This window comes from Arvicola amphibius, chromosome 2 (genome assembly GCF_903992535.2).
Source record: "Arvicola amphibius chromosome 2, mArvAmp1.2, whole genome shotgun sequence".
Lineage (NCBI taxonomy): Eukaryota > Metazoa > Chordata > Mammalia > Rodentia > Cricetidae > Arvicola > Arvicola amphibius.
Window position 1 is genome coordinate 74,609,250 of NC_052048.2, and position 26,848 is coordinate 74,636,097.

The 26,848-nt window shown below is 43.1% G+C and overlaps 1 protein-coding gene across 1 annotated transcript in view; it reads left to right on the forward strand.

Moving 5' to 3' along the window:
- The window catches only part of Dnah6 (dynein axonemal heavy chain 6), a 190,608-nt gene that overhangs the window by 146,528 nt on the left and 17,232 nt on the right, over window positions 1-26,848 (forward strand). The window contains exons 61-69 of the mRNA XM_038319156.1: window positions 4,671-4,806; window positions 9,232-9,374; window positions 13,125-13,315; window positions 17,433-17,593; window positions 19,076-19,164; window positions 20,676-20,822; window positions 23,063-23,201; window positions 24,810-24,929; window positions 25,893-26,014. Of these exons, the coding sequence (XP_038175084.1) occupies window positions 4,671-4,806; window positions 9,232-9,374; window positions 13,125-13,315; window positions 17,433-17,593; window positions 19,076-19,164; window positions 20,676-20,822; window positions 23,063-23,201; window positions 24,810-24,929; window positions 25,893-26,014 (1,248 nt within the window). The remainder of the gene's footprint in view (window positions 1-4,670; window positions 4,807-9,231; window positions 9,375-13,124; window positions 13,316-17,432; window positions 17,594-19,075; window positions 19,165-20,675; window positions 20,823-23,062; window positions 23,202-24,809; window positions 24,930-25,892; window positions 26,015-26,848) is intronic.

The following is a 26,848-nucleotide window of genomic DNA, read 5'->3' on the forward strand; positions in this document are numbered from 1 at the left end:
CTCGGTTTCCAGCCCTTGGCTCCGGGCTCTGCAGCCATGTTTTTACTTACAGATCATCTAAGGCCGCTATCCAATAGCATGGGCTTACTTCATGACTGGGTTACACACTGGTCATTCTATCAGTACTTCAAGTTCTCAATATTATTATATCTGTGCTCAGAGATCTTCAGTGCTACTGTTATAATTGTTTTGGGGTGTCACATGCCACACTCAATGAAGCAGTGACCTTAAATGTGTGTGTTCTTACTGTTCAACCAACCAGCTACCCTAGCTCTTTCTCTTCTCTTTTCTTGGGACTCCCTATTCCCTGAATTGGGAGAATTGAAAACTAGGCTAATTACCAGCAAAGGGGTGCAGGAGGAATTGGGAGAAGATGCTGCAGGAAGGGACAAGTTAGAACAAAGTATAATGGGACCTTTGTATAAAAATCCCATAAGGAAACCTATTAATTTGCACCCTGACTTAAAATTGTAATCCTAAATAAAAAGCTAAATTGGCAGCTGAAGAGATGACTTGACTGTCGAGAGCACCGGCTGCTCTGCTGAGGGTCCAGGCTCTGTCCCAGCACCCACACGGTGGCTCACAAGTGCCTGTAACTCCAGTTCCAGGGAATCCACTGCCCTCTTCTGACCTCCTTGGGTACCAGACATGCACATGGTGTAAATGCATACATGCATCAAACACTTGTACACATAAAATAAAACACTTTGAGAAGAAACTTGGCCAACTAATGGCCACGCAGTGACCTCTCATGAACATCTCTCTTGGAATCTAAAGCCAAAACCAATTAAGGTTGAAGAAGCCCCGCTCTTCTGCCAGGCAGTGAGTGGAACTGTGAGAGCAAAGGGAAGGCTCCTGAAGACAATTTGTTGTTGTTGTTGTTGGGTGGGTCTTTGGTTTGGTTTGGTTTGGTTTGGTTTGGTTTGGTTTGGGGGTTTTGATGGGGTTTTGTTTTGTTTTTGAGGCAGGGTCCCTCTTTTATGTATCTTTGGCCATCCTGGAACTCACTGAGTAGACCTCAAACTCACAAAGATCCATCTGCCTCTGTCTCATGAGTGGTGGTGCTAAATTCTTGTGTCACCACACTGGCCTCTTGAAGGAAATTAAAAGCAACACACTCCAGCAAGCATATGAATGATAAAAAAAAAAAGATGGATCCAGCCACAACATCCTCTCCATACAGAGCAGATCTAACACTGCATCCCCTCCATCCAGAGCCTGGCACAGATCCAGCCACAGCATCCCTTTCATCCAGAGCCTGGCACAGATCCAGCCACAGCATCCCCTCCATCCAGAACCTGAAGCAGATCCAACCACTGCATCCCCTCAGTCCAGAGCCTGAAGCAGATCCAACCACTGCATCCCCTCAGTCCAGAGCCTGAAGCAGATCCAACCACAGCATCCCCTCCATCCAGAGCCTGAAGCAGATCCAACCACTGCATCCCCTCAGTCCAGAGCCTGAAGCAGATCCAACCACAGCATCCCCTCCATCCAGAGCCTGATGCAGATCCAACCACTGCATCCCCTCAGTCCAGAGCCTGAAGCAGATCCAACCACTGCATCCCCTCCATCCAGAACCTGAAGCAGATCCAACCACTGCATCCCCTCAGTCCAGAGCCTGAAGCAGATCCAACCACTGCATCCCCTCAGTCCAGAGCCTGAAGCAGATCAAACCACAGCATCCCCTCCATCCAGAGCCTGAAGCAGATCCAACCACTGCATCCCCTCAGTCCAGAGCCTGAAGCAGATCCAACCACAGCATCCCCTCCATCCAGAGCCTGATGCAGATCCAACCACTGCATCCCCTCAGTCCAGAGTCTGACACAGAGCAAGGCCCAATTCTCTAAGTCTATGGAGGCTGAGAGGGGTAGAAGATGCAGAAGAAAAGTTTGAAACCAGAAACAAAGAAGCCTCTCTGAGCAACAGATTCCCAACATAGACAGCTGGAAGAAGATGCCTTCTAAGATTCCCATGGCTAGAAAGGGGAAGCCAATGCTTGCTTCAAATCTTTGGAAGACAGACTGACTCTCGAATCCTAAAGCCTTAATAATGATACTAAAGCTAGAAAGATGGCTTAGAGGTTAAGAGCACTGACAGCTCTTGCAAAGCACCTAGGTTCAGTTCCCAGCATCTACATGCCTAACTCCAGTTCCAGGGGATATAGCACCCTCCCCTGGCCTCTGTGGGCACTGCATGCATGTGGTGCACATACATACATGTGGGCAAAACACTCTTCTTGCACATTGTACAAAATAATTTTTAAAAAATATTTTAAGAATTGAATAGAGCGAATGACAGTAAAGATCCCCCACTGTGCTAAGTGGAATTGGAGCCTGGTGAGTAGCACATCTCAGGCTTGGAAAGAGGCCTTGATGGTTGAAAACGCTTGCTGCCCTTGCTGGGGACCTGAGTTCAGTTCTCAGCACATATGTTAGGTGGCTCACAACTGCCATAGCTCTGACTCCAGAGGATCCAACACCTTCTTCTGGCTTCTGTAGGTACCCACATGCACGGGTGCATATAAACACATAAATAAAAATAAAAACAAATCTTAAAGAAGTGGCATATCTGTATACAACATGATCACTAAACATCTCGAACCCACTATTAAGATCTACAGCTCAGCAGAGCAAACAGATCCCACTCTTGTAGATGGTGTTCATGGTCACTCAAGAGCCCTCATGAAGATTTGTAAGGTAAATGTTGTCTCCATGCTTTCTGGAACAATATCCTCCTCTACGGCCCAGGGGAGCAGGAGCAATTGATTGCAAGTCCTGCTATGTTAGAAACATATCTCATGAGGACATCTGCCAGAGAATATGATTCTTCTAGAGATCTGGGCAAACTGAACTGAAAACCTCTGGAAAGGGCTCAACATCAGGACACCATTCTGACTACCCGCGGTTTAACAGAGGGGTTAACAGGAATGTAGAGTAAGTTCTTCAACTCTCATAGATGGCTTTGAGGGGATCCAGACTTCTGTACAGGAAGGAAGTAGAGATGCCATTTTTAGAAAGCCAGAGAACTGGAATTGGAAGTGTCTGGGGAGTTGGAGAGAGTGACTGATTTGCTCTAATCTCATGGTGAAACCCAAGTTACTTCTTACAGACCAAGGGTGTGAGTTCTTGAGAAGGAAACACCTCTGGTGAAGATGTTTTGAAGGTTGTGGAAATAATAAGGGCTTTAAAGTATCACACAACGAACAGGAGAGATGGCTCAATGGATGAGAGCACCTCTCCATCTTCAGAGAGAACCTCTGAAGGCACCGCTACACATGTCACACACACAAAGAGATAAACATAAACAAATAATAAAAATAAAACAAACTCACACAAATTTACTTGAATGAGAAGGATTTGAGAAAACTGACTCTAGCTTTGAAAGCTATTCCACTGTGGGTGAGATGCTGCCAGCAGCGTCTCAAGCTGCAGAGAAGTCTGTAGTGGAAGGAAGAGGCAAGATTTGCACTGATTTAAGAAATTGCCACAGCCACCACGGTGAACAGTCAGCAGCCACCAACCCCAGGACCTGTGAAGACATCGCGAATCAGCAAAGGCTCAGATTCGCAAATTTTAGCAATGATGTTTTGAATTTAGGCACATGCATTTTTAGACATAATGCTAAATGTTGCATATGGAATAGACTACAATATAGTGTAAAATAATTCCATGTTCCATAGTAAACCCGAAACTCAGTGTAACATTTAATTGCATTATACACCTTGTACGGCAATGGAATTAACCCGATATGTCTCCTGGAGTATGTCTGTGTACAGTCTGATATTTAGGGGATTAAGTCTTCTAAAACTGTCTGTGGAACAGTTACATTCCTCTGTTAATATTCCAAAGTCATTGGGTTATATCAGCAGTTCTCATCCTGTAGTCTGAGACCCCTTTGGGGATCTCATATCAGATATCCTGATACTAGATATTTAATTATGATTTATAACAGTATCAAAATTACAGTTATGAAGTAGCAATGAAATAATTTTATGATCAGGGGTCACCACAACATGAGGAACTGTATTAAAGGGTCACAGCATTAGGAGCATGAGAGCCACTGGATTACATGCTTTAAACAGCTCAATTGGATGGTGTATAATTTGTATGCAACAAACTGGTTGAAATCACAGTTCAAAATCTCAGGCATCTATTTAGAAGTAGTTTTAGCCTGAGACCATAGTTATCTCTCTTTTGAAAATCAGTTCATCCTTATGTAGTACTTCACGAAATATTGCCGGGTGGCACAATAGAGATTTCTAGGAATATCTGAAATAACTCCATATATGCTCACCACAGCTAAAGTAAATGTGTGTGCACTGCATGCATGCATGCGTGTGTGCATGCATGTGTGCACATATGTATGTGTTCTTAATAGTTTTTCTTTTAAATTATATGTATATTGGGGGACCACACAAGTGCTTACCAAGTCCAGAAGTTTCAGATCTCCTGAAACTGAAGTTACAGGTGGTGTGAGCCATCTAACATGGCTGCTGGAATCTGAACTCAGGTCCTCATTCTTGCATAGGCGCCCGTACCCACAAGCTCACTCCCCGCCCGGAACGGCTGCTTCTAGCATGCTGTTACAGCCTCTTTTCCCCTAGACAAACTGCAAGAGCATGCTGTCATGGTTGTCTCTGTAAACTCTGACCTCGTCCTGTCTCCCTGTAGGAGCGCCCTCCTAAGCCGGAAGCTTCCTGGCTGCCTCTTCACATGTGGTTCTCCTGCTGTGACTTAGAAGAAACATTTCCAGTGTTCGAAGGACTTACGAAAAATATCCTGCTACATCCCATTTCTGTGCGCGTAGGTAAGAGACAAAGTGGACTGTTGATGGGGGGAGGGGTAAATGGACTCCTGAGTCCTGACCTTAATTCATGCATTCACCCTTTCTCCAATGTCATACTTTTTGCCAAAAAATTATAAGTTAATTGCTTTTATAATATCTTGAATTGAGTGCTTCGCCTATTAGTTGTGAATATTCCATGGCTATTTTACAGTGTGTGTGTGTGTGTGTGTGTGTGTGTGTGTGTGTGTGTGTGTGTGATGGGCGGATGTACTTGCTGATGCAGCTGGGTGATTCAGCTGGGCAGCTATGGAAGCCAGGAAACCAGAAGCTAGTGTTGGATGTCTTTTTTTTTAAGATTTATTATGTATACAGTGTTCTGCCTGCAGGCCAGAAGAGGGAGCCAGATCTTACTACAGTGGTTGAGAGCCACCATGTGGTTGCTGGGAATTGAACGCCAGACCTCTGGAAGAGCAGCCAGTGCTCTTAACTACTGAGCCATCTCTCCAGCCCCTCAGATGTCTTTCTTCTATCACTTCTCCACCTTTTATTTCTTGAGACAGGGTCTCTCAGTGAGCCCGAAGTTAACCATTTCCTCTGGACTGATTGGCCAGAGATCCACCTGCCTCCACTGTCCATCACTAAAGTTACAGGCAAGAACATCAATGCCTGGCTTTTGCATGGATGCTGAGGATCCGAACCTGGGTCTTCATGCGTCACAGTAAGCTCTCTGCCCACTGAGCCATCTCCCAGCCCCTGTTTTACCACCTTTAGGGCACTTTCGCTGCAGTCCATAGATCTTTAAACTATTTTAAAGGATGGCATGTACTCTGAGAAGCCAGAAGTGCAACTTGACGTCACACGCTTACACACTTGGAAACCAGCACTGCCTTGAGAAACGAGACAGTACCCACACCGCAGAATCCTTCCCGCTGCTTCTCGGTGCCTTCCCCTTTGGCCGTAGGCAACAACAGCTCTGATCTGTAGCCTTTTCTTCCCCATATGTCTTAAATGTGCTCTTTCCATTCTAAGACTGCTTTTTGTAGTTCAAAAGCAATTAATATTCAAGGGCCTTATTTTCTGGATCAACTCGTTATAAAATGAAAATCATCTTTTGCTTTAAGATTGATTCTTTGTGATTCTTTAGACATTTTGACAGCCTGATGCATGTGCTATCTATGGAAAATGTTCTGTGCATCTCATTTATTGGAGGCAAGATCTATATGTGGTGTTCAGCTCCAGCGTACTCTGCCTCTGATTTCACTGGTAGTTTCGTACTCATCCCGTCAAGTTCTGAGGGGCGTGCTGAAGGGCACCAGGCGATGGGCGGTTTCTGTTAGTAGCTTTTCAGGGTTTTTACTACATCTTATAAGATTATGCTATTCTATGCAAATTAAGTTATTTTATGTGAAGTAAATAAATTCTTTGTTTTTTATACTATTTCTCTTTACTCTGAATAATATTTTTTACTTAAAATCTATTTTAAGTTGTTTTTCTTTATGTACATTGTCTATGTGTGGGAGCACTGAGGAGGTCAGAAGAGGGCACCTGATACCCTAGCCCTGAGGTTACATGCAGAACTAGGGTCTCTGCAAGAGCAGACAGTGCTCTTAACTGCTGAACCACCTCTTCAGCCCTTAAAAATCTCTTTTGTGTTGGGTAGTGGTGACACACACCTTTAATCCCAGCACTTGCGAGTCAGAGGTGAATCTCTGTGAGTTCGAGGCCAGCCTGGTCTACAAAACGAGTTCCTGGACAGGCTCAAAAGCTACACAGAGAAACCTTGTCTCAAAAAACCAAAAGAAAAAAATCTCTTTTGTGATGTAAGTTTCTCTTGGCAAACCTTCATTTCTATATTTCTATACTCTATTTCTTCTTAGTCTGAGGTGTCGTTTGATGGCTTGGGTGTATCTTTGGTGCGGTGCTGTTGAGAGACATGTAAGAGTCTCTATTAACAGGCAGATTTTAGTTCATTATATTTATTTCAATTATTGATCTATTTCTGTTTTCCAAACTGGTGAAAATGTTTAGCCCTGAGAGGATATTTGGTAACATCCAGAGATATCGTTGCTGCACAGGGGTGGTGCTGCAGGTGTCTGGTGAAAAGAGACCCAGAATGCTGCTGAGCACCCTATAATGCTCAGAGCTCTCCACGGAGAGGAAACGCCTGGTCCAGAATGTCAGCATTAGTGAGTTGGAGGAGCGGACCAGCCTGGATTTGCTGTTACTGTCTCATCTTGCGGAGATTTTCTTTTTCCCTTCTTGATTTCAAAGTGGGCCGTCCACAGATCATCTTAGTTTCTTCTGTACTGACATGAAGTTCATACTTCTAACATCACTATTTATCTAGCTAAGCACACCAGCAAGTATGCTAGTATGGAGTCTATGTGGACCAGAACTTCTGGGATCCTAATATTCTCATTTGACTTCCAAATAAAGACTACCAAAAAATGCTGTTCGATGATAGCTTCAAATATACATTGCATTTGAATATAGTACACCGGTTAATGAGCTACCTAGAGGCTATTACAGAATCCCACATGAAATCTACTCATCAGAGAAGCCCATAAATGGACAGTTAGGGATGGACTCAAGACAGAGGACTAGACGAGACTGAGTGCAGACAGAGAAAGAAGGAAGGAGTTGGGTTGGCAGACAGGGTAATTCTGGGAGCGCTCCATTGCTTCTAGATAAAATAATAAGATGGTAAAGTGTTAGCCCTGTCCACTGAGCTAAAACTGTAGGAGACTGTTGAAGTTTCTATTTCTAACAGATTTATGCTCCAAAAGTGAGATTTAGGTCTTCACTGATAATATTTAGTCACTAATCTCATTGTCACCCTTAACTCAGTCTTCATAATTATATCAGCTTATAGCCTTTTGTGGATTTCAAGTAGATCAACTAATAGGTTTTATTAGCTGAGAGAAATTACTTTGAATATGAAGGGGCTGGAGAAATGGCTCAGTGCCTGAGAGCTTCCTGGTCCTGCAGGAGGTCTGGATTCACTTTCCCAGTACCCACCCGTAACGCCAGAGGCCTCTCCTGACCTCTTTGGGCACCAGCACACATAGACACACACATACACAGAAATAAAAATAAAAGTAGAGGGAAGAGAGGGGTGGATCTGGCAAGAGTTATGGTGAGAAATCAGAGACGATTAACATATATTTTATGCAAATATGAAGTTACCAAATAATAAACATGTTATTTTAATATATAAAATAAAAACAAACTAATCTTTAAAATAAAACATCCAGTGTTTAAAGATGCCAAAGCACTAGAAATTAGATAGTAAATGAGAACCCCGGCGGTAGTCTTTTGTGTGCTTTGGGTTTGTTTGGGTTCAAACTGGATTGAATTGGCTCTGCCCCCATAAGTGACACTCAGTTTTGAGGTGTCCTTGGCTCTTTGCTGCTATTAGGCCCTCAGAAGTTACACCCAGCAATCCAGCTCCAGGATGCGCTCCTCTGGCCTCTGTGGGCACCTGTCCGTGTGTATGCAGATACCCACACACAAATCAAAAAATAAACCTTTTTTAAAAGCTAACTAGCATCCTAACCCTCATTTCTTGGGAATATTGCATAGCTGGAGTGATGTGGGAGGAACGATTGACTCTGTGTATTGGGCATGCGGTAGTATATGTCAATGCATTCATACATTATTTATCTCAATCAAATTACATATACCAGAGTCAGTATTCTGCAGAAGGCTAACAGCTGTATGCTAGTTTTTAAATTTTCTTTTTAGATGTATTTATTTTTATGCTTATTGGTGTTCTACTTGCCTGTATGTCTGTATTCCATGTGTATGTGTGGTGCCCACAGAGGTCAGAAGTTAAGGGTGGTTGTGAGCCACCACATAGGAGCCAGGAATTAAACTTAGGTCCTCTGAAAGAGCAGCCAATGTCCTTAACCTCTGAGCCACCTCTCCAGCCCCCTGTATGCTGTTTCTTAACATTATTGTATTCTTTTCTGCTTTTCTTACTACCCCAACAGGTGCTGCTTGATAGATTTTATGTTATTATCTAATATATGTATTAATTTTGTTGTGCTTTTATTATATAATTTATATTTTGATTTGTAGAACTTGATCTATTGCCTTATTTAATTATTATTTTGTTTTGTTTTACCTGCTGTTACTCTAATCATTTCCAATTTCACCATTATTTAGTATAATATCTCTATACATCCCTTTATTTAACCTCTTGATGAATTCTTGGGTTTTTTTGTAGGTGTTTTGCTGTTGGATTCTGCTTTGTGATCTCATTTTAAATTTTTTGCTTTCTAACTAGTTTGAGTAGGGGAGTGGTTAATGTGTTCACAGTCGTATTTTAAAAAAACTGGCAGTAAGCGTAGGTACCCTCTTTTAACTAGCAACATGTATTTATTTAATTTCAGACTCAAAACTGCTCTATTTTTTAAAAAGCATCTTTTAAAATTGTCTTTCCAGGATCTTTTGAGACATATATTAACCCACAGAATTGGGAAGGCTATGTTAAATCAAAACAGGAAGAGGGAAAGGACCGGATTTGGGGTTCAGACTTCAGCTCTTTCCATAAGCTAATTCTTATTAAATGCTGCAAAGAAGAAAAGGTGGGTCATCATTTTTAAATTAAAGGACAACATCATAACATTTCTACCCAAGATCCTCAGCTAGTTGTGAGTCATACGTTTACTTGTGGCTAACAACAGCCAAGTTTGGGAGCGACTTTAAAAATAAAAATGATTGTTTTAGTAGAGTGTGTTTTCCTTGACGGCTAAGAGAAAAGCCAGCTGGGAAACTGGTCACCTCCTGTCGGCTGTACACTATTAGGGAAGGTCCGCCTTCTCACCTTCTCACACATAGGATTGGGGTCTATTGGAAGGTTTTGGCAGGGAACTAATCTTCGCACTAATGGGGAGGAGGCATTTAATGGGCACAAAACCATAGTCTGCAGACCTGTTTGAAACCTACTAAAGTAGTCTGTGGGAGAGATCCCAGATATCCAAGTTAAGACAGAAGTAGCAGATTGTCGAGAGAGCAGGGACGTGATGAGGAACTGCTGTGGCTCCCGGGTTCTGCCCCAGTGTGGGTGGAGCTGTTTGTATCAAAAACTAAGCCAAAGGGAAGGGATAAATGTGTGAGGTAAAGAAAGATGGCTGTGAGCTGTCAGTGTCTGCCAGCTGTCAGAGTGGATGGCTGTGTAGAAACTCCAGGGAGAACTGTGTGTTAGAATCCAGATGAGGTTATTGTGACGGGGAGACTAATATTTAGTACAATAGGAGTTCCCAGGGCAGAGGATGAGATGTGGAGCCCTGATTTCAGGGAAGGAAAATGGGGAGTCACAGAATCAGGAAGAATGCCAAGAGAAGCAACTTGGAAAACAGTAAGGCTTGCGGTTTCCCTGCGGTGAGGCAACAATGCATGCTGAGGGTTCCTTTCCATCTGCGCAGATGTGATCCCAATTTTGCTGGTAATAAAGGCCCAATATCACCTGCTAAGAACCCTCACAGTGAGTTTCCGGAGGCACCAAATAGAAACGGAAGCTGTTCTTTGTAGGAGAGAAGGAGACGGGAGAAGGATACAGTGGGGAGAACTCACTGGAATTAGCTGGAAACTACTGATGTGTTGCCCTATCTCTGTGGGAAAATGGGTTTGGGATTGGCGTGGGATACAGATGACTGCAGAGAAAGTTTAACAGCTACAACATCACTGAAAGCATGGCTAAGAGTCTTCTAGGAAAATGAGTCATAAAAGAGAGGCTTTGTTATGAACAGATGACATTGGACAATGGTCATTATCTCAGGTTGGCCATCCCCACAGCTACCTGAGAGGAGATAAGATGCCCTGGACTTACAGGACAAGGAACTCTGAGTTTAGGATATTGAATGTGCACATTCACCCTGAGCTTGTCATGTGTCACCTTGGATGGAGGCAGAGTGACTGGGACCCAGCAGCACTTTGGGAAGGATCACTCTGAAGCATATGGAAAGGCTTCGAGGAAAATGGGGCAGTGGCTAGCAGGGGAAAGTTGGCAAAATGCGTGGTACCAAGAGGCATCAGTCCCACAGAAAGAAGAGCTTTGGTGACTAAGCTACTGTGACTAGAAAATCCTCAATGTGAGAAATGTTGTAAGATACACAGTCTGTTTATGCAGCTGTGTGTTTGTTTCTCAGGGGGAAAAGAAGTTTTACTTAAAAACATATATTTATCTTATGTGTATCAGTGTTTTGCCTGCACATACTTGTGTGCACCATGTGCGTGCCTGCCACCTGCCAAGGTCAGAAGAAGTCACTGGATCCTTTGGAACCATGTAGGTGCTAAGAACTGAACCCAGGTCCTATGCAAGAGCAGCCAGTGCTTTTAATACCCGAGTCATTTCCCTAGCTTTCAAAAGAAGCATTTTTTAATAAAGATAGATGTATGAGAGAAATCAATCTTTATGCATAAGCTTTATTTTGACTGTACAGTAGACATATTTTTAATTTAAGCATGTATGCACACACATTTGCAATTCAGACAAAGGTAAACACTGGCTATACATTTGAAATTAATGGATTATCATTAGTAACTGTGTGATTATGTTATTAAAAGGCTGTCATACGAAAACATACCAAATTCCTTAAAGGTAAAATGGTGTGAGACATGAGGCTTGCTTGATATCATCACTCTGGGGACTGAAGGAATGAGCAGAGGTATCAATGAAACAAGATCTGGTCTTGTCTTAGTAAATGCTGGAGCTGAGTGGAGAATCGGGTTTATGATTCTTCCACACATAAGTCTGAATAAGAAGGGTTAAGCTATAATTTCTGGTCTTACGATTACACATAACTGGGCTCTCTAAGTGTTGTAAAATGGCTCAGCAGTTGAGAGAATATACTACCTCTGCAGAAGACACAAATTCAGCTCCCAGTGCCCACATTAAGCTGTTCACAACTGCCTGTAAGTCCAGCTACAGGGGATCAGATTCCCTCTTCTGGCCTCTGTACTCACAAACATATAACCACACACACACACACACACACACACACACAATTTTAAATAAAAATAAAATCATTTTTTAAAATATAAAAAAAACTATAAATGGCAGACTTCTATGACAATACACAGAGCACTTATTGAAGGTTCTTGTCTGGACATTCAACCAAACATCTTAAGGTTTATACTGCCTAACAAAATTTGCTTCATGAGTTAACATGGAAGAGTCTAGAATTCAGATTGTGTTTTAGAAATGAGAATAAGTCAGTCACACCACAGTATGAGTATTCAAAAACCCAAATCAGTCAAGACCATGGGCCGGATCACACTGCAAAGGAGATTTTAAAATTGACAATATGCCAGGCATCACCCCCTCCAACTAGATACCCTCATGGAATCATTCAGGAACATGGTCCCTCTGTTTGCTCCAGATGATGACATGATAAATAAATGGGGTTGGGGACCAGGAATGGCAACATATGCCTATAATCTTAGCACTTCTTTGGCAGAGACAAATGGATCTCTATGATCTCTGTGAGGTCAGTCTGATCTACATAGTGAGTTCCAGGTTAGCTAGGATCATATGATATGATCCTGCCTTGAATAAATAAATAAATTAGCTAAATGGTTGAAGCCTTAGAACAGATGAGACCAGAGACAAGATCTCGGAGTCAAGATTGTAAGGTGCCTAACCTGTTGTGCCCACGTCTGTTCTAAAGCAGGGCCATTGGGTGTCCAATGGTCCTAACTGCTGGAGTCAAATGTTCCTTCAAGAGACTAGGGACATTCCAACACAGGTGATCTCCACAGGGTCCTATAGTCTTGTACACAAATTCAGCCTCCTTCAGAAGCAGCATGTTTAGATACAGAGATGAAATTTTATTCTAAAAATGAAATTCTTAGTGAGCCGCAAGAAGGCTCAGGGAGTGAGAGCCCTTTCTGCACAAACCTAGTGATATGAGCTCAGTGCCCTGATCTCAAGGTGGAAAGAGGGCCAGTCTTCTAAAGTTGTCTTTGGGCCTTTGTACACATGCATGCCCTCTAGTGCACATGTGTGTGCATGTGTACATGCACACGCACACACACACACACTCAGAGGTCTAAGTTTGGTTCCCAGCTCAGGCAGCTAAGAGCTGATCACTTGCACACACATGGCATGCACAGCTCCAGGGGATTCAGTGCCCCCTTCTGGCTTCTAACAGTACCTGCACTCACATGCATATACCCACATGCAGACATACACATAATTAAAGATAAAATAAGTTATTTCTTAGGTATCAAAGTACAGTGCATCCTCCTCTAAGAGAGAGGAAACTGGGATAGGAATGTAAAACATCCTCATCCCACATACTACTTTTAACATTTTTTTTCTTTCTGACTTTCAGGTCGTTTTTGCTCTTACAGACTTTGTGATAGAGAATCTTGGCAAGCAGTTTATCGAGACACCTCCAGTAGACCTGGCCACTCTCTATCAGGACATGTCAAGCAGCACACCGCTGGTGTTCATCTTGAGCACAGGCTCTGATCCCATGGGCGCCTTTCAAAGGTTTGCCCGGGAGAGTGGGTATGCAGAACGGTAAGGTCACACCATGAGGCTATAGTTACATATGTTTGTGCGTAGACATATATGTGTATATATGATACTGCTATTGTCCATATCAACCTTATACTAAAATGTATTGAAACGTATTATAAGGAACAGGATCATGTCTTGTAATTAGGGAGTCTGAGAGGTCCAAGTTCTGCAGTCAGCACCCTGGAGGCTCTGAAGAGCTGTCTGGGAGGCAGAGATCCAGGACCCATGATGGTATGAGCTTGAAGTCTTGAAACCTAAGAAGAGCCATTGCTTCAATCTAAACTTGAAGTCTGGAAAGCACCATGCCCCAGTCTGACAGTCAGGCAGGCTGAGTGGTCTTCATCCCTGACCAGTGTGCAGACTTACAGAGCCCACGTGCAAATCTGAGCACTTTGTTGTCACTCCAGACATTGGGTAAAGCCCTGCTTCACTACCAACTGACCACAAAGCCAGCCAACAGGAGAGATCGGTGTATATATGCTGCAAAGAATACGTACATTAGAAAAGTCACTAAGTAAAAGTAGCAACCACACAAGTAGCAATAGTGAACATCAGGGAATGGCGACAACCCAGTTACTATAGTTGCCACATCATATATTCAAAATGTCTACATATCAAAAACTACAATGCATCCAAAGAAACAAGAAAATGGGAGAGTATGTTCATTCACAGCCGAAATAATTAGTAACTCACTTGGAAGAATGTAAGACCTTGAATTTAGCATAATAAAACTTTTCAAATATATTTAACTGACTCATAGTAACCATGAGTTACTGTAAGTATATATACATTATACACACACACAGTAACTATGAGTCATCAAACATGTATACCATATGTTAGGATCAGATCTGTGTGATTTGCATCTCTATCAAAATTCTCTCTACCAGCAATTTTGAAAGATGCTATTAACTGTTGTCAACCAGTTAGCATAATCTTCCTGTCCACCAGCACCCTGCCCATGTTGACTGTCCTTTATTCCTCTCTGAACCCCCTTCCCCCAGACAGTTTGAACCATGATCCTATTCTATATGGCTTTAAAATCAACTTTTTAGCCAGATGGTGGCAGCGTCCTTTAATCCCAGCACTCAGCAGGCAGAGGCAGGAAGATCTCTGAGTTTGAGGCCTCGTGGTCTACAGAGTGAGTTCCAGGGCAGCCAGAGCTACAAAGAGAAATCTTGTCTCGAAAAACAAAATCAAGTTTTTATTTTCTACATATAAGTAAGAACATTCGACATTTGAATAACAAGGTCTTGGACTGTTTTAATTTTATTCCTAATAGTGGAAAGCATAGACAAGGGACGGAAGGAAAACACAAAGGATGTCTCGCCAAATAAGGATATCAATAGGCAGGATTTACACAGAGAGGCCAAGTAGAAATTGTAGAGGGGAAAAGCAGAATACTGACATGAGGGTTCCACCAAAGGGGAGCAGCGTGCGTGTGAGAAGGCAGGGAAAAGACACAGTGGGTGTGAACACAGGTCAGCTGACGTCATTCAGAGCAGAAAGAAAAAAAGGGAGAAAGAAAGGCAGGGAAAAGACACAGTGAGTGTGAACACAGGTCAGATGACATCATTCAGAGCAGAAAGAAAAAAGGATGAAGAAAAATTAGCGGAGGCCTAAGAAATGCAAATGTGAAAATCCCAGGGGAGGAAACAGAAAAGCACAGAAAGGACAGCTGGAGACATGTTCCTCTGGCAGTAACCCCCATCTCAAAGCCTGTGGCCCAGACTGGAGGAAATGACCACCTTTCTGCTATGATCAGCTTTCAGGTGGAAGACTGTGGGTTAGCCTGCTCTCCATAACCACATGAGCCAATACCCGCTCTGTCCTATATGTGAACACATACACACAATTGTGAGTATCATGAGAATGCATCTGCAGTAAGAACGTGTGTGTGTGTGTGTGTGTGTGTGTGTGTGTGTGTGTGTGTGTGTGTGTGTGTTGGTTCTGTTTCTCTGAGGAACTCTTAAAAGTGGATATGAGGTTTGCTTGGTCGGGGAGCAGTCAGTCACTAGTCATCCAGCATTGTGCATATACCAGAAGACACTGAACTAACAGAACACTTGCAGTGGTTAAAATGAATGAATAAATATTACTTAAGCGACATTGAGAGAAACAATTAATAAATGTGACCTCCTGAAACTGAAAAGCTTCTGTAAAGCAAAGGTCACAGTCAACAAGACAAAATGGCAGCCTACAGTATGGGAAAAGATCTTCACCAACCCCACATCGGACAGAGGACTGATCTCCAAAATATACAAAGAACTCAAGAAATTGGTCATCAAAAGAACAAATAATCCAATAAAAAAAATTAGGTAAAGACCTAAACACAGAACTCTCAACAGAGGAATCTAAAATGGAAATGTTCAACTTAAGGAAATGTTCAACATCCTTAGTCATCAGAGAAATTCAAATCAAAACAGCTCTGAGATTCCATCTTACACCTGTAAAAATGGCCAAGATCAAAAATTCTGATGACAACTTATGCTGGAGAGGATGTGGGGTAAAGGGAACACTTCTGCATTTCTGGTGGGAGTGAAAACTGGTGCAGGCCCTCTGGATGTCAGTATAGTGATTTCTCAGAAAATTAGGAAACAATCTTCCTCAAGACCCAGCAATACCACTTTGGGGTATATAGCCAAAGGATGCTCAATCGTACCACAAGGACATGTGCTCAACCATGTTCATAGCAGCTTTGTTTGTCATAACCAGAGCCTGGAAACAACCTAAATGCCCCTCGATCGAAGAATGGATAAGGAAAATGTGGTATGTTTACATAATGGAGTACTACACAGCAGAAAAAAATGATGACATCTTGAAGTTTGTGGACAAATGGTTGGATCTAGAAAACATTATATTGAGTGAGATAAGCCAGACCCAGAAAGACATATACCATATGTACTCACTCATAAGTGGATTTTAGACATAAAGCAAAAAGAAAAAGAAAACCAGCCTATAATTCACAATCCCAGAGAACCTAGACAACAAAGAGGATTCTAAGAGAGACATACATGTATCTAATGTACATGGGAAGTAGAAAAAGACAAGATCTCCTGAGTAAATTGGGAACAGGAGGATTATGGGAGAGGATAGGAAAGAAGGGGAAAGGAAGGGAAAGAAGTGGAGAAAAATATATACCTCAATAAAAATAATTTTAAATTTTTTTAAAGTTTCTGAAATGATATGTTTTAACACGTCAAGATTTACTCTAACCTATTAGAGTCATTTAGACATGGTCCTGGTCAAAGCTAGATGAGTAGATGACTAAAAGAGAATAATAGAAAAATCAGAAATAGAGCCACATAATTTGGGAAACAATTTTTGATGAAAGTGACCCTTTAGAGCAATGAATAAAAAATAATCATGTTTATATATAGCCCTGAGCCAGTGGGATGGCCATACACATGAAATGTACTTTAACCAGTACCTCGGCTTGTGCGTGTAAATCAATCCTGATAGCTGGTACGTATAACATGGCAGGCAAAGCAATAGAGGATAATATAGCAAATATCATCAGGGGGCTGGAGAGATGGCTCAGAAGTTAAGAGCATTGCCTGCTCTTCCAGAGGTCCTGAGTTCATTTCCCAGCAACCACATGGTGGCTCACAACCATCTGCAGTGGGGTCTGCTGCCTTCTTCTGGCCTGCAGGCAGACACACAGACAGAATATTGTATACATAATAAATATTAAAAAAGAAAAGAAAATGTCATCAGAAGTATGGAAATATTTTTTAAATGAAATATTAAAAAGAGATCATTTAAAAGGTTGGCAAGCTAGGTGTCATTGAGCACACCTATAACCCTAACACCCAGGAGGTGAAGGAAGAGAATTTCACATTCATAGCCAACCTGAACTATGCAGAGAGTCTGAAACTAACTGAGCAAAGACAACTGCAGCCAAACTTAATGACCTAAGTTCAGTTCCTGAGTCCCACATGGTGAAAGGAGAGATCCAACTCCTGTAATTGTCCTGTGACTTCCATATGCACACCATGAAACCTAAGTACCCATGTGTCACGCATGCGGTGTACAGAGAATATAATTAAATGTAATTTTTAAATTAACTAAAATTGCTTTAAGATAGCATGAAAGTCTTCCACTGTTGTTCCATCAGAGTGCAGTCAATTTCCCTGGGCCAGGGACAAGGCCCCATTGCCGAGAAGATGATCAAGGATGCAATGAAGACTGGAAACTGGGTGTTCCTGCAGAACTGCCATCTTGCTGTTTCCTGGATGCTGGCAATGGAAGAGCTGATCAAAACCTTCACAGATCCAAGTAAGTCATGCACGTTGCCTCTGAGTAATGGCACCATCCTTACACAGCTTTGCTTATCCAGATGGTCTAATGGAGAGTCTCCACTAGAGACCTCATTCTTTCTCTCATTGGGAAGAAAGAGTTGAGCAATAGGAAAATTGGGTAAAGTTCCCCCAACAGGACTCAAAAACAGGCCTTGAACTCTGAGTAAGGGGATGGCACACTGAATCATTTGTTGCACATCATATTCTGTGGGAAGCCACCTGTTAAAAAAAAGAAATAGAAAAACAGGCTTGGGTCGAGAAAAGACAATAAATCTTACCCATACAATGAAAAGTGCAGAGCTTCCGCATTGTGGCACAGTCCTTGAATCCCTGCACTTGAGATGTAAAGGCAGCAAGATCAGGAGTACAAAGTCATCTTTGGCTCCAAGGCAAGTTAAAGAACAGCCTGAGATACAAGACGCCCTGTCTAAAATAAAACAAATAGAAATAGTACAGGGGCAGGAGTGGTGGTGCACACCTTTAGTCCCGGTATTCCAGAGGCAGGGGCAAGTGGATCTCTGTAAGTTCAAAGCCAGCCTTGTCTGTCATCTCAAAAAAAGAAAAAAAGTCAGAGCCGGGATGCCATAGGGAGAGCAGCAAATGACCTCGGGTGTCCATGGCACTTTCTTGGGAGCTTTGCCAGCTATAGAAAGCTTCCAGAGAGGGTAAGAGCTGTGACTCTTGTCCCATTTGCTCAGTGCTGCACATGGAGGAAACAAGCTGCTTCTTTACAGGGTGCCCAGCTGCCTCGGTCACTAAGTCACCCTCCCTGGAAGGCCCCTCCCCCCAGTGTCATCCTTCTCCATTTCAGTGGGGAATGGTGAAAGGGGAAACGACCTCACACCCAAGGAGCAGTGACAAGGTCTTCACCACAGGTCAGAGTCCAGGGTCACAAAAACAGTTCCTGGCAGAAGGGCTCCTTCAGCTCCTTGCCAGCTCTTCAAGAAGCCTTAGAAGACTGACAGGAGATGGTCATGAAGTCCCGCCCCCAGCCCAGGAGCTATATTGGCAATTGATAGCTGCTGGGAGAGGGGGCCCCTGGTAAGGACATCATGCTTCACTGGAAGGTCACACAACTAAGATTATTTGGGCAGCACAAACTGGACTTGGTAGGTGTTAAAAAAAAGACTCAGAGTTGTATGAAAGGGACATGGGAGAAGTTCAGAGAGAAAATGGAAAGATCAAAAATTCTCAAAGAACCAATAAAACTATATACTAAATAAATAAAGGTAAATTTTTATTGATATATCTAATTTCTTTATCAAAGCATGCCGGCATCTAGACTGCAAGCCCCCTAACAGGAAGTCTCAAGATTGACCACTGCTTTGATCCTCATACAGTTACGATACCTGATATGTACAAACAGCCTTGTCTTTCCTCTCTAGAATAACTGTTTCCACAGAAAAGGACTCCTACAAGCTATACATTTTCCTTCTGCTGTTTGTCCTTGTCTTAATAGGTCAGGCCATCAAGGAGACGTTCCGACTTTTTCTAAGCTCCATGCCTAGTCCCACATTTCCTGTGACAGTCCTTCAGAACTCCGTCAAGGTATGGCATGTGTGCATGTGACAGTCCTTCAGAACTCCGTCAAGGTACAGCATGTGTGCATGTGACAGTCCTTCAGAACTCCGTCAAGGTACAGCATGTGTGCATGTGACAGACTTTCAGAACTCCGTCAAGGTACGGCATGTATGCAGCTAGGATGCAGAAACGGACATTTTCTGTCCTGACTGCCTGGTCCTAAACAACTGACACAGAGGCTGAATATTGCTTATAAACGCTTGACTGATAGCTTAGGCATATTACTAGCTAACTCTTGCACTTAAATTATCCCATATTTCTATCTATACTTTGCCACGTGACTTGGTACCTTTTCTTAGTGTAGCATTCTCATCTTCTCTTCATTTACTGGTGACTTTCTGACCCCACCCTTCCTCTTCCCAGAATTCTCCTTAGTTTAGTTTCCCCACCTATACTTTCTGCCTGGCTACTGGCCAATCAGCGTTTTACTAAACCAATCTGAGTGGCAAATCTTTACAGTGTACAAGAGGATTATTTCACAGCAGGGATGTGAGAGATTTGGTCCAGGTGTTATGGATCTTGCAGAGATCCATGTAAAGGACTTTAAGAGCAGGCAGGGAAGTGGTTTGCCAAGACAGTTCTCATTTTTGCATGTCCTGATCTACAAGCCATCCAAGTCTTCCGACTCTCCCCTCCCTCTGCAAGAAAATGCCACATGCATAGAGTCATGAGAATGATGCCCCTCTCAGAGCTGAAGGACCCTTTCCACATTTGACACACAAGAAGGCCTCCAGTTTCTAGGTTTCAGTGCACCAAATTTCCAATATGAGGGAAATCTTTGATATGAAAAACAAGAGACGCCTCTTGCCTCCCTTCCCTCATGCCATGGTACTTAGTGGGACAAAGTATGCAGGATAGTTCTGTATTTTGATACGACCACAAGATCCAATGAAAACTTATTAGGCTCTCTGTTTTATGTTTAGTGGGTGAGGAAAAGACCCCAAATGGAAATATCTGGGGTTCTTCTGATGGTGGTTCAACCATGGTGGTTCTGAGGACCCCACTAGACTCTGTTCTCCATGGACAAGACAAAAAGTAGTGGTGTTGGGGAGATGGTTTAGTGAGTAACAAAACTTGCTGCATACGCATGAGGACCTGAGTTCAAACCCCCAGCACTCATATAAAAAGCCAGGCATAACATACATACCTATAACACAGGTGCATGGAGGGAGAGTTAAGAAAATACTGGGGCTTGCCTATCTCTAGCCTATCTCTGGGGTCAGTGAAAGACTCTATCTCAAATAAATAAGATAGGGAGTGATAGAGTAGAACACCTGACATCTTCCTCTAACCCCTGTGCACACATGGGTATGCACAAACAAACATACACACACACACACACACACACACACACACACACACACGACACAAAGCAAGCCTGGCCATTCAAAAATGCCCCATGGACATTAGTTACCCTTATTTCCATGGCTCCAGTATATAATGCAACCCTCTCTGCCATGTTTGATCTCTAAATCCAGGTAACCAATGAGCCTCCAAAGGGCTTACGTGCAAATATCAGAAGAGCCTTTACTGAGATGACACCTTCATTTTTTGAAGAAAATATACTTGGAAGAAAATGGAGACAACTAATATTTGGCATTTGTTTCTTCCATGCAATTATTCAGGTATATTCCATCATGGTTTTTAAAAAGATTTAATTTCTATTTATTTGTGTATATGTCTATGTTTGTGTGCGTGTGTCTGAGAGAGTGTATACTACGTATGTGTGGGTACTTTGGCCAACCAAAAGAGGGTGTTGGACCCTCTGATTCTTGAGTTAGAGAGAGTCATGAGCCACTTGACATGGGTGCTGGAACACAACCTTGGGTCCTCTAGAAGGGCAGCAAGCACTCAAACCCCCGGGCCTCTCTCTCTAGACTCCAATTCTCCTTCTTAACAGCAATAAAGAAGTGTTCCCTGTTAGAAATATGTAGAGTTAAGACGTAAGTGAAAACTTGAAAATGGCGTTTGAAACTCTGAGGCCCCATTCTGTGTTGGAAATCAAGCTTAGTTAGCACAACCACCAATGTCGCTGCCTTCCTTGCCTCAGCACCTCACAGCCCAGCTCTTGCCCCTGTCTTGGTCTGCCTGGAGAATACCTTGGCCCAGGCGAATGCATGAGGTCCAGTTCAACAGGGCAACTCTTGTCTCACACTCCAAATCTGCTTCCCCTCCACGATCTAGTCCCCAAATCGGTGGTCCCTTTCACTCAGTGACATACAGTAAAAACTCAAGAAGATTTTTAGCCTTTATGTACCCCCGTTTACTTTGCCAGTCTTCAAGGGCCCCTTGTTTTGTGTTGGTTGTTGTTTTCAGGTATAATCTTTCCTTTTGCAAAATCTCACTACACAACCCAGACTCCCTCGACTCTGCAGCCCGCCTGTCTTAGCCTCCCAGACTCTGAGAGGGCAGGCACATTCACCACACTCAGTTTGGTTCGTGTGTCTCCCTTGTGCTAGTTCCCCCCTTCCTGATCCTCGGGATGAGCTCACCACCTTCAAGAGACTCCTCCTTACCTCTGACTAGAGCCCTAAAGCTTCTGAAAGATACCTCTCAAAACAGCACCAGTTTCCTTCCGTCTGTTCAGGATGCATTACTCGGCTCGTTATACACCCTGTGACCCTGTGCTTGAACTCTGACTCTTGACTTATTTCTGGATGTTACTGTTAGCTTTCTGGTTTTCAACTGTATGTGCTCTACCGAGAAAGAGTCTCTGGAGGAAAAGGGATGGGTAAAGATGCAAGATACGGAATAAACAAACAAAATGATCTAAAGAGATCAGAAACTCCATAGATGGAGCTGTGTAACATTTAGTAGAAATCTGAGCTACAGGAGAGAATATATAACCAACTTCTGGCCCGACCATCAATTTAAAATTAGGAAATGGGGAGGATGGTAAAATATTAAAGGGGGAGGGGATTTAACCATGGCAAGTGATGATGTAAAAATTGTGATTATGTATAGCAGTTTTAGTTGTCTGCAGCTATTGATGTCACCATGGAGAAGTCATCGGGTACCAGCATGGCATGGCATGACTACAGGCATAGGAAGACTCCTTCGGATAGTAGGAGATGGCAGGGTGATGGTTAGTTCTAGCTGCAACTTGACACGACCTGGAATCCATGGAGGGTTGTCAGGATCAGCTTGGCCTGAAGGGGTATCTGTGGGAGACTGTTTTGATTATCAACTGGTGTGGGAAGACCCAGTCCACTGCAGGAGGCACCATTCCCCGGGCTTGGGCCTTAAGTTGTGTGAGAGTAAAGGAAGCAAGCTGAGCATTCTCTCTGCCCTTGCCTGTGTCTATGATGAGACCGGTTGCGTCAAGTTCCTGCTAACATGGCCCCCCCCATAGTAATGGGCTGTAATCTGGAGCTGAAAGTAAAAAAATAAGCCCTTTCTCCCCTAAGCTGCTTTTTGTCTGCATAGTTTACCACAGCGATGGAAATAAACCTAGGACAAGGACTCTGCTCTCCCTCCTTCCCCTTCCATTTCCTTTCTCTCTCAGAGTTACAGTGTGTTTCTATGCCAAACTCTAGGTGGGCTGGGATTTTTCTTACTTTGAAACGTTTTATTTTACTCTACAGAGCAAAGTTTCTTCTGATAGATCTGCCAAAGCTCCCATAGCAGATTTTCTTTTAAAAACATGGGGAGAATTGAATGAAGATTCAATTGGAAGAATGTTTTTGGCCTGTTTTGGTAAAAGCCTGGCTGAAACTAAACCAAATGCTTTTAACTGATTGCAGTATTGGGCTGCCCACCATGGATGAAAACTTTCATCTTTCAGTATTGAAAATTAACTTCGTCATCATTATACAAAATTAACCTCTTCAGCTGTATCTCAGAATGTTCTCCTCTTCCGTTGTAGGAGAGAAAGAAGTTTGGCCCCCTTGGCTGGAATATCTGCTATGAATTTAATGACAGTGATAGAGAATGTGCCTTACTGAACCTCAACCTTTACTGCCATGAAGGGAAGATCCCCTGGGATGCACTAATTTACATTACCGGTCAGTGTGTGCACGGGACTGGGCATCTGACTGTGAAGCAGAGCTATTGATTTACACCTGCCCAGCCCCTGTGAAGACTGTGTTCTCCCCCAGTGTTTAATGTTGGCAGTGACAACTCATGGCCCCTTTGTGAACTTACAACAGTGACAAGCATGTCATGAGAATATTTGCACATGTAGCAATAATACCAGACATCGTGTGTCTGTGTGTGTGTCTCAGTGGCATATATATATATATATATATATATATATATATATATATATATATATATTCATGTTGTGTTTGTACATGTGTGCACATGAAAAATCTAGAGGTAGACATTAAGTGTGCTCCTAAACCATTTTTTATTCTTTGAAGATTTCATATACATATCCAATATGTATTAATCATATCTACCTTTCTTATCCCCTCTCCCACTCCGCTTAGGCCATTTTTCTTTGGGGCTGTGACCACTGGTAGGTTTCCAGTTTCCTTTCTGAGGCAGAGTCTCTCCCTGAACTGGAGCTCACTCATTGGCTAGGCTGACTGACCAATGAAATGGAGGAACTTCCCTGTCTGCCCTCACCCCCAGTGCCGGGAATATAGGCACAAGCCACAAGGCCAGGCTCTCCTGCAGATGCAGGGCATGGAGACTCAGGTTCTCATGCCGGGGCAACAGGCACTTTACTGGCAGCCATCTCGTTAGCCCCAGGCACTACTTTATATCGCTAAGATGAGTCCGTATGCTAAAGTCTTACGTCAGCCTGGGCAATGTCGTATGGTACGTGGAATCCTTCTGGGAACACTAGAGTGGAGCTAGAACTTTCCCAAGGCATTATATGAACATTAAGAATCATTCCATGTGGCCCCTCCCGCTCGTGTTTTTGAAGCGACACTGAAGCATGCTGAGTGCTGCATCTCTGGAGACAGAAACAGTGCAACCATAAACTTGAACCCCCCCCCTGACCTCATCTCTGATAGACAAACTCTCTCTTTCGCTCTGGCTTGACAGCAATAATTTATGAGGTAGATACAGATCTACTGTCTTTCAGCAAATGTGAGGTTCAAACAAAAGCAGTGTTTCATGCAAAGTGAGTACATTTTAGAATCTGACAGTCACGGGGTGGGGGTGGGGGTGTCAACACTCAAGAACCTTCTGAAACGAAGGAAAAGGGAAGAAAAGCTTCAGAAGAGTCCAATAGCTTTAGTTTCTGTTATTTGAAAGAATGAAGCTGTGGAACTGAAGAGATGGTTCGGTGGTTAAGAGCGTTCACTGTTCTTGCAGAGGACCGGGGTTCAGTTCCCAGCACTGACATGGGAGCTCACTACAGCCTCTAAGACCAGTTCCAAGTGATCTGATGTCCTCTTCTGGCCCCTGTGGGCTCCTGCACACACACAGTGCATCTAAACTCATGCAGGATCACATACATACACACATAATTTTTTTTAAAAAAAAGTAAAATAATGAAGAGAGCTTACACATGTTACATTTTTTTCTGCTTTTTAAAAGTTGACTTATTAGAGGGACATAGGAACCACTTTCAGTACCAACTAAATGGATAAATAAACCTATTCAAATTTGTTAATGTAAAAAAAGTAATCTATTTTAAAATACAAGCTCCCTTTCAGGTGAAATCACCTATGGTGGGAGAGTGACCGACACCTGGGATCAGAGATGTCTTCGAACTGTCTTGAAAAGATTTTTCTCTCCTGAGACACTGAACGCTGATTATAAGTACTCAGAATCAGGTAAATGACTTTTATGCCCAAAGTCCCTTCCCCCGAAGTCTCGGACAGCATCTTTCAGGTTTCCAGCAATGTGCCCTGTCCAGAGTCGCAGCTTTATCACATCCTCACGTGTAGCACTGTCAAAGCTGGCTTGGCAGCGAGAACACAGTACTGTATGTTATACAGCAACCGCTGTGAATGTGTTTGGCATTAAATTTGATTGTAATATATCCAAATGCATTTTCAGAGATATGGAATAATGTATTTCTAATATAACTGGAGAACACTTCCATGACCAAATATGGAGTAATGAAGATGTATGAACTGGAGGTAACTCCTTTGGGGTCAGACAGTAAACAGATCAATGGCCGTGAGTGTCAGTTCCTTAGAGGAAGAAATCTGATTACTACACTGCCAGCTCACAGAAGCTCCTGCTGTTCAGTCACTGGACACTGCTTCCAGTCAACTGTACGCCTTGTCATCGTTGGGGAAAGGGCAGTCATGTTATATTTCAACATTTTGCAAATGTAGCCTTTGATTTGATGAATTATAATCTATTTACCAAATCAACACAAGGACATTTTCTAACATGAGCACAAACTTGGATCCCTTAATGAGGCTCACTTCCAACAGCGTCCAGAACCCTTCTGGGCTCCATACTCTGGAAAGATCACGGTGCTAATCTCTGCCGCTCATGTGACTTGGGGCTAGACCAACGCCTGATGGTAAAGAGCATGAACTGTCCTCGGAGAGGACGTGTGCTCTGTGTCCAGCACCCATGTTGGGCAGCTCAAAATCACCTATAACTCCAGTTTCAGGGAGCCCAACGCCCTCTTTCTGGCCTCCACGGGCACATGCGCTCACATGTACATAGCCGCGGGAAGACACACACACAGAGAAAAATTGTGTAATTAAAATAAGAACCAGGCCAGGCAGTGCTGATCCATTTTATACACATTTGTCTTCTGTGCTTTTTATTGACAGGCATCTATTTTTCCCCCTTGGCTGACAGTCTCCAAGAGTTTAAGGACTACATTGAAGATCTACCTTTGATAGATGATCCAGAAATTTTTGGAATGCATGAAAATGCCAACCTAGTTTTTCAGGTATGTTGTCTTTCTGCTGAATATACATATTTATATTTGCATATAAACTCAAGACATTGCTCCTGCCCTCACAGCTCTGTGAGTTGCAGTGCCTTCAGGAAAAAGGAAAAGACTGGTTAGCCTCTCTTTCAGCAACGGTTTCAATCCACTCTGGTGCCCTTGGGGTCTTTAATGAGACTCACTTCCCTCAGTGGCCAGAATCCTTCTGGCTCCATACTCTGAAAAGATGAAAATGCTAATCTCTGATGCCCAAAGCCTCAAGAAAAATTAATGTAACTAGACGCAGACTTCACAGAATCCTACGATGCACACGCGTGTGTGTGCGCGCATTCACACTTCTCCTGCCCTTCTCCCACCACACTGAACACATTTGGCTCCTGTTACACGAAGGTTATGGTTAGATCAGAGCAATACAGTTCCAAATGCCCAAAGTGTCTCTTCTCGGCACCTTGGTTCAGATTCTGGGAGTAGATATCCGAGGAAGATAATTAACCTTGCTCTCTCCAAGTAGTCGAGGTACCAGACCACAGCACTAGCTCCAAAAAAGTGATTTTAACCTGGGTCACGACCCCTTTGGGGGTCGAATGTCCCTTTCACAGGGGTCACCTAAGACCATTGGAAAACACAGATATTTAACATTATGATTCATAACAGTAGCAAAATTACAGCGATGGAGTAGAAACAAAAATGTTTTCTGACTGGGTTCACCACACATGAGGACCTCGCATGGCCCAGCTTCATCTTAGCATCTCAGGCATCCATAAAGAATAGCGCTGTCTCTGAGGACTCCAGACATCTCTAACAGCCAAGGATTAGATCAGTAGAAGAGGCCCG